This window comes from Blastomyces gilchristii (assembly GCF_000003855.2).
Source record: "Blastomyces gilchristii SLH14081 genomic scaffold supercont1.3, whole genome shotgun sequence".
NCBI lineage: Eukaryota > Fungi > Ascomycota > Eurotiomycetes > Onygenales > Ajellomycetaceae > Blastomyces > Blastomyces gilchristii.
In genome coordinates, this window is record NW_003101680.1 from 1,859,297 (window position 1) to 1,871,870 (window position 12,574).

General features: G+C 30.1%; 1 protein-coding gene across 1 annotated transcript; it reads right to left on the reverse strand.

The window, feature by feature from the left end:
* Positions 1 to 4,056: 4,056 nt before the first annotated feature.
* On the reverse strand, positions 4,057 to 4,296 carry BDBG_16492 (uncharacterized protein; the record flags this gene model as incomplete). The annotated part of the gene is made up of 1 exon (XM_031724438.1): positions 4,057 to 4,296. One exon carries the CDS (start codon positions 4,294 to 4,296, stop codon positions 4,057 to 4,059), a length of 240 nt encoding a protein of 79 aa, XP_031576879.1.
* Between the last annotated feature and the right edge of the window lie 8,278 nt (positions 4,297 to 12,574).

Sequence of the window (12,574 nt, forward strand, 5' to 3'; positions counted from 1 at the left end):
TAACAGTTCTTCTTTATTAATCTATTCAATTCTCAATAATTCACACAGAATCAGAGTTCTTTATCTGATTTCTTTATAAAGAGAATAGAGGCTGTGATGAAAGAGTTACTAATGTGTATGAATTCTTTACTTAACAGATCATTGAGTGTCTTTCAAAGAAGAAGAAGTTCATCTCAGAATATATTATAAAGAGAATCTTATAATGATTCAGAGTTCTTACTATCTTTCTTTTTCAACTTAATACTGTGATTCACTTCTGAATCTTATAAGAGAGATAGATTTATAACATTATTATCTTATCAGAAGACATCTGTGACGGGCTGCGCCCGATCAATCATATAGACTATTCCGTACACTTCATAGATTCCTACCGCCCCATTCCCGATCGCCGATCCTCGGCCGCCACGAACGTGTATGTTCCAATCGCCGATCCTCGGCTGCTACAAATGTGTGTATATTCTTCTGCCCTGAAGCATCACTGCCTACATCACCACATACACATATAAATATTCACTTTAATTGCTGATTCTCATACTTTCTCTTTCTTTTCTTCTCTAACATTTTTCTCTTTGTTATATAAGATCTATCAATATTATACTGATCTATTCAGTGTAGATCTCTTACACTAGAAAAATGTTCATTATCTTCTTATTAGAAATGATTATTCACACATCATCTTCTCATTAGAAATGATTATTCATCAAGGAATATCTGAACATGTAATAACATATAAGAAAGAGAAACAATCAGTTAAAGCAGACACTGAGTCTCTAAATAGAAGCTTACTCATCAGTCACTCTAACTAGACTGGCCACTGGGACCATGAATTTCACATTTGATCCCATTTGGTCTGGTCTCATACATTTCTTGGCGTGAGTCCCACCAGGACCAAGCCTCAAAAAAATCTGAAAATGAACCATTTCTGAGAGAAATGGTGTGAAAAATGACCAGATTTAATTCAAGAACAGTGAAATGAGAGTAATTTTCCAGGATAAACTGTGAAAGATGATTATTCTTTCAAAATCAGAATGAGACTGAGACTGAAGATTAAAATCAGTCTCATTCAGTTCATTCAGTGATTGCTTATATAATCAGAATTTGATAATAATTATTGATAACACTCATGAAACAACTAAATACATTCTTGTGCAAGTTTATTCTTCACTTTCTCATGAAAACTACACTTCTCTGATATACTGTGATCAGAGGTATTAAACTGTCTGATAATTTCATGTTTTACAATCATGAGTTTCTTGATTGTTTCTTCTTGTAATTATTCTCAGTGATAGTGATAAATATCTCAACTTGAGTTGAACTTTCACTTCATTCTCACCCCTGTTAATGAAATTGTCAGAATATCACACATCATCAGTGTAACAGTTGAATATATACTCTCAACAATTTTTCATAACTCTAGAATTGATTTGATGTGTAAATTTGTCAGATTATCTTGAAGATAGCAGTCAAATTCAGTTTTATAAGTATGTAGTTTTGCCTGATTTTCAGTTGCAATTAATGTATGCAAGTTCTGTTTCAAAGTTAGTATTATAGTTCTATATGATATAAAGTATTATCAAAGATCATTACTTACTAGGAAATTGTATTTCACTGTCTTCACATCTCAAACATCTGCTCATTCAAATCTCTGATAGTTGGTATTATAGTAATCTCAGGCTAATTTGATATATGAGTCTCATTTCTTCTCTGTTCAATCTTGAGAAGTGTAGATATTAACTTGATGAGAGAGATCTAGTAGAGCTGCTACAGTATAGTACTCTGTAAAAGATTGTTTCATTTTGCTGTAGTAATATACCAGTTTATCTCTTACAGTAACAATAGTCTGCACTATAGCATTATTTCAGACTGAATTTCTTTTTGAGTGATTCAACTGCTTCTCAAGATAAGTAAATAAACTGTTATACACTTATCAGACTGACTGCAGCATTGATGTACAAGTAATTGAGACTGTCTTTATTGTCTTATAAAACTGAAACAGTAAATCAATTACATATTTCAACTGAGTTCACTTCATATCAGAAAGTTTCAATATCTGAATCTTTTCTCAATCAGAGTGTTACACTCAATGATCAATTATCTGACATAATTAAAAAGTCTGAACAGCTATCTTATATGTTGAACTTCACTGTATTCTAACATTCTGTATCATATTCAGTGATGTGACTGATTTGTTTATTTATTGAATATCATAGAATCATTGTTGTTATTTAGAAGAGGTACAAATGAATTAGCAATGTTTCAAATCTATGATATTTAAATTATTAGTCAATCTATTCAAAATTAACAGTAGCATTATCAAAAAGCATTATTAAAAAGTAATATCAAAAAGTGTTATTAAAAAACATTATCTTTTACAAAGTGAATGTAAAAGTTACTTGAGTAATCACTTTTATCTCATTCTCATCTCAAGAACCAGTCATCTCATTATTCTTTATCTCAATATTAAGATTCTTTATCAGTGTTTGTATCACAAGTTGAATCACATGAGCAATGCAGAGGATATAACCTTGTTTATTATTTTATAAATGCAAAGTTAATTTTTGCTTCAAGCTCTTCATCATAGTGTAGTTATTCACAGCATTGTCAGTTATAATTGTAAGAAGACTGAGACTAATATTTCAATAGTCATTTTTAATCACAGTCATTAATATCTCTGTTATATAATTCTCAGTATGACTACTGATCAATGATTCAAATTCAATTAATATCTCTCAATAAGTTCAGTTCTCATTAATATAATAACATATAACTCTTATAAATGCAAGATTGTTTGTACTAGTTCATGTATTCACTGTGAGAGACACTCTTTGATGATTCTTCAACTCTGATTCTAGATATTGTATATTGACTTTATAGTGTATCTCAAGGTTGGACTGAAGACAGAATCAATGTGAAATATGAAGATTTGAATTAAGCATTTAAAGAAGTGTTCAGAATTCGGGGTTTTCAATTGATCAAAGAGAAAGATTCAGAGATATACACATATGAAGTAATTATTCACAGAAGTTATCAGATAAGAGTTATGAAATCAGAGTACTGATACAGAGTCATTTTCACATGATTTTCTTCAAATTAGAAAGTTAGTGTTATCAAAAATCATTATCTGATAGAGTAACTTACCAGCTCAGTAGTAATTTTCTGATTATTTTTCTTTTATTGTCTGCATTCTGATGACTTCAGATGTCAGAAAATTTCTTCAGAGTTATAATCAGTTCATGATGAATATTTCTGAATGAAGTTGCAGTGATTGTAGCAGAGAGATGACTCTTCAGTAATCTGCAATACAATCTGTTGATAATTATTTCATAGTTCATCTCAATATTTGTGTTGAGTTTTCCATAAATTTCATGACCTGGAATCAGATGTGAAGAATGAAGTGATTATTTATCATGATTGAAAGAGAGTATTCTGTATTGAATTGTAAACAATATAGACTTTGTAATTCACAGTGATTTCTTGAAGAGTTTATGAATCTTCAATAGAAGTAAAAGAAGTGAAAGAAGTGAATTTAGAAGATATGATAATAATTTGAGAAAGATGATAATTTATTTTCAATAACTGATCACTGATGTGTGTAAGAAGAATTAATATAAGAGAAAATAATCTTGTTTCTTAACTTAGTTATAATTTTAATACTAACTCAGATTGAATATCATCAATGTATAAAAGTAAACAAACAATCTTGATTAATCTCTGTTATATTTCTTGAAATATATTAATATTGTGAAAGAGAGTGTTACTAAATTGCATTATCAGATGATATTATTAAAAATATATTAATATTGTGAATATCAATATTGAAAAAATGTTGATACTTATACATTATAGTGATTTGTGAATCATGATAGTTAAATATATATATATATATATATATTGTTCCTGACTTGATTACAACTTGTACAATAATTTTTAAAAACTCAAAATTAATTTCAATTATTAATAATTATGAACTTACAACTAACTAATATAAAAAGAAAAAAACTTTTTCTACTCATCATCTTTCTTCTCTTTCTCATTCTTCTTATCATTCTTCATAATTCACTTCTCATTCTTCTTCTTCTTCTTCTTCTTCTTATCTGAGATGATAATCATCTCAAAATCTCTCTTCACTGCCTTCTCAGAGAAGGGTTTCTGCTGCTTCCTCTCAGCCAGGTCAACCTGCACCTCAAAATCCCGCATTTTCTGGTCTACTGTCTCAGGTTCCACCTCAGCAGCAAGCAGATTGACATACTCAGAGAGCAGAACTGTCTTCTCAATGTCCTGGATTATGAAGCACATTTGAGACCTGAACAAGGCCTCAATCCTCTTCTTCTCTATCAGCTCCTGCTAATCAATTAGAGAACAGAAGTGTTATCAAAAATCATTATCTCTCAATAAATAAAAAACTTACCAGTTTTGACTTCTTTATCTCTCACTTTAATACTCTCTTAATCTTCTTCTGCTGCTGCTTATTTACAGTAATACTCTTCTTCTCTCTCTCTCTCTTTATCTTAATCTCAAATCATTCTCAGAACTTCTTCTAATCTCACTGCTGCTGTATGAGACTCTTCACTGTCTTCTTCTTCAATCTCTCACAGGCAGCACTATCTGCATTATTTCTATACTTAGTTCAGTCTAAATCTATCAGAAGCATTACTTAAAATCATTATTATTCTACTCTCTTACAGAGTCTCTTCAAGACATTATAACATGTCTTACAATCTGTCTCTTCTCACTTGAACATCTTCTTCTTCTCTTTCTTCAATCTGTGACAGCACTCACGCGCCTTGATGGTTCACAGGACCACAGAATATTTGAAGAGAAATGACATGATTGATTTCAGTGAGTGTTGAAGAGAGATAAAGGCAGAAGAGGCGGTCAGAAATGATATGATAATAATGATAATAATGATGATGATGATGATGATAATAATAATGATAATGATGATAGTGATAGTGATGATGATAATAATAATAATGATGATGATAATGATGATGATAATGATGATGATAAAAGAGAAAGTGCATTGAAATATATTACTGACTTATCAAATATAAAGAGACTCAAAGAAAATATTAACAGCTTTCAGTGATGTACAGAAACAGCTACAGTGTTGCATAGCAACATCATCTTCATTCAATGCATACACTGTTGATATTCTTTATATACAGTTATCATATAATCTGTATCAGAGATACATGCAGAAAACAGATCTTTGTTGCTAGAATAAATGATTGCAGTAATTCTCTGTTTTCATATTATAAAGATAAGTTATTCTCATTTCTTTCTTCTCTTTTTTCTCTTCTTCAATCAATCACTAATTTCAAGCTGATATGAAAACTATTAAAACACTCTCAGAAACTCTCAAATTGAAGAGTATAGACTAATCAAATTTCAAATGCAGAAGAAATCAAATTATCTTCTACAGATTCAATTACTCACTTCTCTTCAAATAAAACAGCAGTCATGTCCCCCCCCTCTCTTTCAATCAAATAAAACATGGCCCGTGAAAAGCAAGTACCACGCCAGGTCATAATGACTAACATGGCCCCAGCACACAGGGCTGCATATGCGCAGTGTGTGCTGGACTGAGAGACTGTGTGAGTTGCAAACCAGTAGCAGCATCTCAGAGAGAGCTGTGCAGCATGAAAAAGCTGCAACTCTCAGTCATGTGCATAGAGAATGAATTGCTGCAGTAAGTGCATGTGCATTGAAGTAATGCTTTTTGATAATACTCAGTCTCTGATATGATGAAAATAGAGTCTCTTTATGAGATCTGTTTCTACCAGAAGTCTGAGAATCTTATATTTCTCAAGATCATCTTCACATGCCTTGTCTGTGAAATCAATGAGAGAAATCATTGATTTCAGTATTCTGCTCTTGATGTCATTCAAGTGGCAGCAGAGTCCACCCTGGCCACACTTTTTGAGTGTATGTTTTCTAATTATTCACATTTATATAGATATATACTGATTATTTATTAGATGATGTTAAGACAATGACTCATCACAGCTGTGTTATTCTCACTGTGAGAAATACATGATTGATGATGAACATTGCAAAGACTCTGAGAAGTGAGTATTTTGAGAGTGCTGCAGCCCTGCAATCTTGATTTTTTTTTATTTTTGTTTTTTATTTTTTTCTTTTTCTTTTCTTTTTTTTTTTTTATTTTTCTTTCTCTTTCTGTCTCTTTTTTTCTTTCTCTTCTTTTTTTCTTTCTCTTTTTTTTTTTTTTTTTTTTTTTATTGTGATTTTTTCTTATTATTTTATTGTTTGTTTTTTTATTATTTTTTGTATTGTACATTTTTTTTTTTAATTAAAATGATATTGATTATGATCTGTGTTCAGAAAAGTAATGATATTTGATAATACTCTCTATTGAATTTTCAACAAATGAGCACTATGTTATGATATTATGTAAGTGAGAAATGATTTCATGATCTCATTTAATGCCATTTTCAATAATGAGATCAGAATGAAAATGTGACTAAGAATTCAAACATATTCTTTATCTGAGACTAGATTTTTATTTGAAAAGTGAATCTGAAATCTTTAATATTTAAAATAACGGGATTTGAAATCAATGTGATGAACACAAACCATGACCAGGAGTAATGCTTTTAGGCAATGTGACAACTGTAAAGTTTGGTCCTGGTCTCAGACACGGTCACACGGTCAGTCTAACTCTAACTCTGTAACAAGATCTTATAAAGAGAGTAAGATTTTATAAGAGAATATCAGTGAAAGATCTGAGAGTTCTGACACTCAGATATATAAGATATTTATACAATTACACATCTAATGATCAATAATCATGTCTAATGATAATATGAGAGAACTCTTGAATGTGAGTATAGAAGTGATATCACAGTAACTTCAAGTAATGTTGAAATTACAATAGCAATAAATAGCTGATATACATGTAACTCAATAATATCAATATGAAGAGATTCAATGATTATCATAATAAGAAACTCAGACAATTTCAACATCTATAGAATTGAATACAAAAGTGCTGAAAAGAATGCTTAGATACTTCTGCATATTTCAATACTTCTGATCTCACTCTCTACTCATCATGAAGAATGAAAATGCTTATGAAACTGAGTGTAGATGAAGATATCATCAGTTCACTAATTAATCAAGATTAATATATCAATGAATGATTGAAGAATTATATGAAACAGAAGTTTTATTCATGAATGAAAGTATACAAATCAGTGTTATAAACATCTGATAATATCATCAAACATCTTGATATTCTGTTTCAAGACACTATTATATAATAGAAAGTATTAGATTGATTACAGAGTATCTGACAGAGAAACACTTCTCTTATAACATTTATTTCTAACTTCAATATTAAAATTCTAGAAGCAGAAGATCAATCTTGAAAGAATTGAATAAAGATTAGTATACTTAAGAAGACATTAACTTTCAAACTCTTACAGACTCTTATAAGTATAGACAAAGATCAGACTTATAAAGACTTCTGCACATAGCTTTGAATATTGAATGATTATCTTATCAAGCTCAAGAGTATACAGAATAGTGATAGAAGATATTATATCTCAGTAACTTATACACTCATATCAAAGAATAACAATAATGCAGATATTATAAATTGAGTAGACTTAAATATCTATATATAAGTAAGAATCTCTGCTGTCTGAACAGGCTTCTGAGTTTCTGATATCACTCTCAAAGAAGTCACTGATTGATGTTAATAAGAAGTATACATTAACTGTAATTAATCAGAGCACATTGCTTTCAACTGCTGATCAACCTATGTATCTTCTTAATCAAGAGAAAGATTGATATCTTCTTATTCAAAAGATGAATCAGTATCTGTCTGCATCAATCACATTGCAGTGAAGAAAGATTTAAAAGATAACTATAAGAATGTCTCAGTGAAACAGGAAAAAGATTAGCTTCTGTTCAAATTTATAAACAGAAGCTTGAAGAGGTTAGATGACAATAATTTGAAGAGAAAATAATAATGAATGTGATTCTTATATCTACTGTAGTTGATAATATATATAATATGAAAGTCATGATAGACAGTGATCTAGACTGGCCGCTGGGACCATGAATTTCATGTTTGGTCTCATTTGGTCTGGTCCCATACATTTCTTGGCGTGAATCCCGCTGGGACTGGCTATTAAAAAAACATGTAAAGTGACTATATATCAGATCTTAAAATGAAACCATGACTTGAAAAAAATGAGAAAGTGGTCCCATTTGGTCTCATTTAGTCCCATTCTTGGTATAAAGTTACTATTTTTAGACATTTTAAGGTTTTTTTTAGACTATTTTTAATTTTTTAAAATGTAACGCTTTTTGATAACACTCAAATGAGATTTAAAGTCATTTAAAGCAATAAAAATAATTTAAATTGAGAAGTGGAAATCATGATCTCATTTGGAAAATGTGACAAGAGTAGACAGTAAGTCTCACTGGGACAGTATGGGACTACTATTTAATGTTAAAACTGTGTAATGGGATCAGTCGAATTGGTAATGAAACTATCAAAAAATCTGGTCCTGGTCTCAGACACGGTCACACGGTCAGTCTACAGTGATCTATGTTACTATATAATGATAAAATCTTCAGTTATAAAATGTTATAATCTTCAGTGTATCTCTTTATCAAAACTCTGACTTCTTGCAGAATTTAATGATCTGAAGAATGTTTGTATCTGTTATATGATAAAACTGAACATAGATATAAGAGAATATTAATATGAAGATGTCTATATATATGAAGTTAATAATCTTGACTATAATCTTATATTAGAACTTGTCTGACTATCTGAACAAGGCATCTTACTAAATACTTGAAACAGAAGCTTGATATTTTCTAATAATGACAGAATTCATAAAGATGATATTCATAAGACTATGAATCTTACACAGATCTCTGTTAATACTTATGAAATACTCTGAAAAAGAAGTCATTATCAAAATCACTGACAGAGTCACTGATAAGTTCATTAACAGTAGAATCATATGTCAATCTATTCTATCAGTCTGACTAATATTAAAAAGGCTCTAGAAAAGTTATCTTATATTATAATAACAGATTCTTATACAAAACTTTCTCAATAATATCATGAATATCTAGATATCTTCTGATAAGATAATATTATAAATATACTCTTCTTATAAGGTTCTGAAGTGAATCATAGTATCAAGTTAGAGAAAAAGAACAGTAAGAACTCTGAACTGTCATGAGACTCTCTTTATAATATATCTCAAGATGAACTTCTTCTTCTTTGAAAGACACTCAATGATCTATTGAATAAAGAATTCATATATATTAGTAACTCTTTCACTGCAGTCTCTATTCTCTTTATAAAGAAATCAGATAAAGAACTCTGATTCTGTATGAATTATCAAGAATTGAACAGATTAACAAAGAAAGATCATTATTCTTTATCTCTTATCAATGAAACTCTAGCTCATATTGAACAAGCTCAATGATTTACAAAGTTAGATGTTATCATCACATTTCATAAGATTCACATTGCTGAAGAAGATGAGTAACTTATAGTATTCTGAACATGATATAATCTCTTTAAATGAGTAGTCACACTCTTTGAACTGATTAATGCTCTTAGTATATTTCAGAAGTATATTAACTGAGCACTCTGAGACTTTCTTAATAAATTTGTATCTGCTTATATAGATGATATTCTCATCTTCACTGATGAATTCAGAAAGAAATATCAAGAGTATATACAAAGAATATTACAATGACTATAAGAAGCAGAACTATCAATTGATATTGACAAGTGTGATTTCAAAGTCAAGAGTACTAAATACTTAGATTTCATCATAGAAGCTGATAAGAGAATCTGAATGAATTCTGAGAAGATCTCTGCTATTCTTGAATGAGAGGCTTCACACACTGTGAAAGATATATGAAGCTTTATCAGATTTACTAACTTCTATCAGTGATTTATATGAAACTTCTCAGATATTGTGAGATCACTTACAGAACTCACTAAGAAAGATGCAGTATTTCAATGATCAGCAGACACTGAAGCTGTATTTATATAGATAAAGAAGATATTCATTAATATCTCTCTACTGATAATATTCAATTCTGATTATAAAATAGTTGTTGAAGCTGATTTCTCTGACTATATAATAGAGAGAGTGATATTATAATATGATGATGAAGATGTTCTATAATTATGTGTTTTCATGTCTAAGAAACTGAGTTCTGCTGAATGTAATTATGAGATCTATGATAAGAAACTTCTTACAATTATATACTGTTTAGAAGAATGAGACTCTGAACTCTGAAGTATGTTCAAATTTAAGATAGTCATAGATTATAAGAATCTTAAATACTTCATAACTATCTGTAAACTCACTGAATAACAGATATAATAATCTGAGTTCTTAAGCTGCTTTTATTTTATAATACACTACTGTTCTGACAGCTAGAACTTGATAACAGATGCTCTCTTATAATAAGAGTAAGATATATCATTCAATATAATAGATACTCACTGAATGAATCAAGAGCATCAGCTCTTGAATTCAAAGATACTAGTTAATCAAGATAAAACAACTCATGATACTATACATACTTCTCTGATTAGAACATCTTCTCTTCAGACTGACACTGACACTGATACTAATATCTTGACTTCTTTCAAATCTACACTGAATGAATTATGACATATAACAGCTTAAACTAATGAACTTCTTTAAACACTTACTGAAGCAGTATATCAAGAAGCACTCTGATTTCTCCCAGAACTATGTATAAGAATCAACATCTCAGAATACTTAATTAATGATAATAACACTCTACAGTTTTATAAGCAACATTGAGTTCTCTACTCTGAACTCTTACACACTCAGATAATGCAAGAGATGTATGATTTGTATATAATCAGTCATTCAGGTTGTAAATAACTGTATCAAATAATCTCTCAGAAGTTCTACTGACTCAAGATATTAAACAGCATCAGACATTTTATCTGAAACTGTAACTGTTATTTCTTCATCATCTTATGAAAGAACTGTAGAAAAGGTCTGCTAAAACTGCTTAATATCTCTGATAGAATCTGATAAGATGTAATAATTGACTTCACTGTTAATCTTTCTGAGAGTAAGAACTGTAGAAATATTCTGATCATTATAAACTGATTAAGTAAGAGTGTTATATTAAAACTCTGTGATAAGATGAATACTGAACAAGTTACTGAAGCTTTTCTAAGAAGTCTGTTCTATCAGATATATGAATTACTGAGATCTATAGTATTGAATCAGAGCTGTCAATTCATAAGCACTCTCTAAACAAGAATCTATCAAGTTCTCAAGATTATATGCTATCTATCAACTGTCTATCACTCTGAGACTGATGATGTATCAGAATGAATAATTCAGACTGTAAAGAACTATCTCTGTAAGTTCTGCAATCACTTATAAGATAATTGACATAATCTGCTTCTACACACAGAGATTGCTATCAATGAACAAGATACTGTTTCAACAGATATAAGCTTGTTCTTTCTTACACATAGTTATCACATGAAGATGTTGAATCTTCTAGAGATCACACAGTTCACACTGAATCCCTGCAGTTCAATTCAGATCACTGATAATATAGTAATGAAACTTCAAGATATCTGTGATTGAGCAGAGATCTTCATGACAACTGTGAAACAAGATCAAGAGAATCAAATCAATGTTCACTGAGATCTCACTGAATAATATAAGATAGAAGATCTAGTATGATTAAATCTTAAGAATATACAAATCACACATTCATCTCATACACTAGATGACTGTCATACTAAGTATAAAGTGATAGAAGTTCTAGATAGTTATAACTATTATCTTGACACATCATCAGAGATTTATAATATCTTTTATATAAGCTTACTCTGCTGTACTGTCACTGATCTGTTTTCTTCTCAACTAACTTTCAACTGACAACTGCCAGGAATCATAGAAGAAGATAATAAGCTTGAGTGAGAGATTGAAGATATTCTTGATAAGAGATCACACAGTCACAGTCAATAATATCTTATGAAATGAGTTGACTATAATTAATTAACCTGAACTCTGAGTTCTGTGTTATCTGAAATGATAATCCTTGACTGATGAAAACTGCTTCTGAAAAGAGAGGACTAATGTGACAGGGTGCACCTGATCAATCATATAGACTATTCTGTACACTTCATAGATTTCTATCACCTCATTTCTGATCACTGATCCTCAGCTGTCATGAATGTGTATGTTTCAATTACCGATTCTCAGCTGCTACAAATGTGTGTATATTCTTCCACTCTGAAGCACCACCGTGTACATCACCACATACACATATAAATATTCACTTCAATTACTGATTCTCACACTTTTTCTTTCTTTCCTTCTCTAACATTTTTCTCTTTGTTATATAAGACCTATCAATATTATACTGATCTATTCGGCGTAGGCCTCTTACAACATCTAGATATTCATGATATTATTAAGAGATTTTTATACAAGAATCTATTATTATAATACAGAATAACTTTTCTAGAGTCTTTTTAATATTAGTCAGACTGATGAAA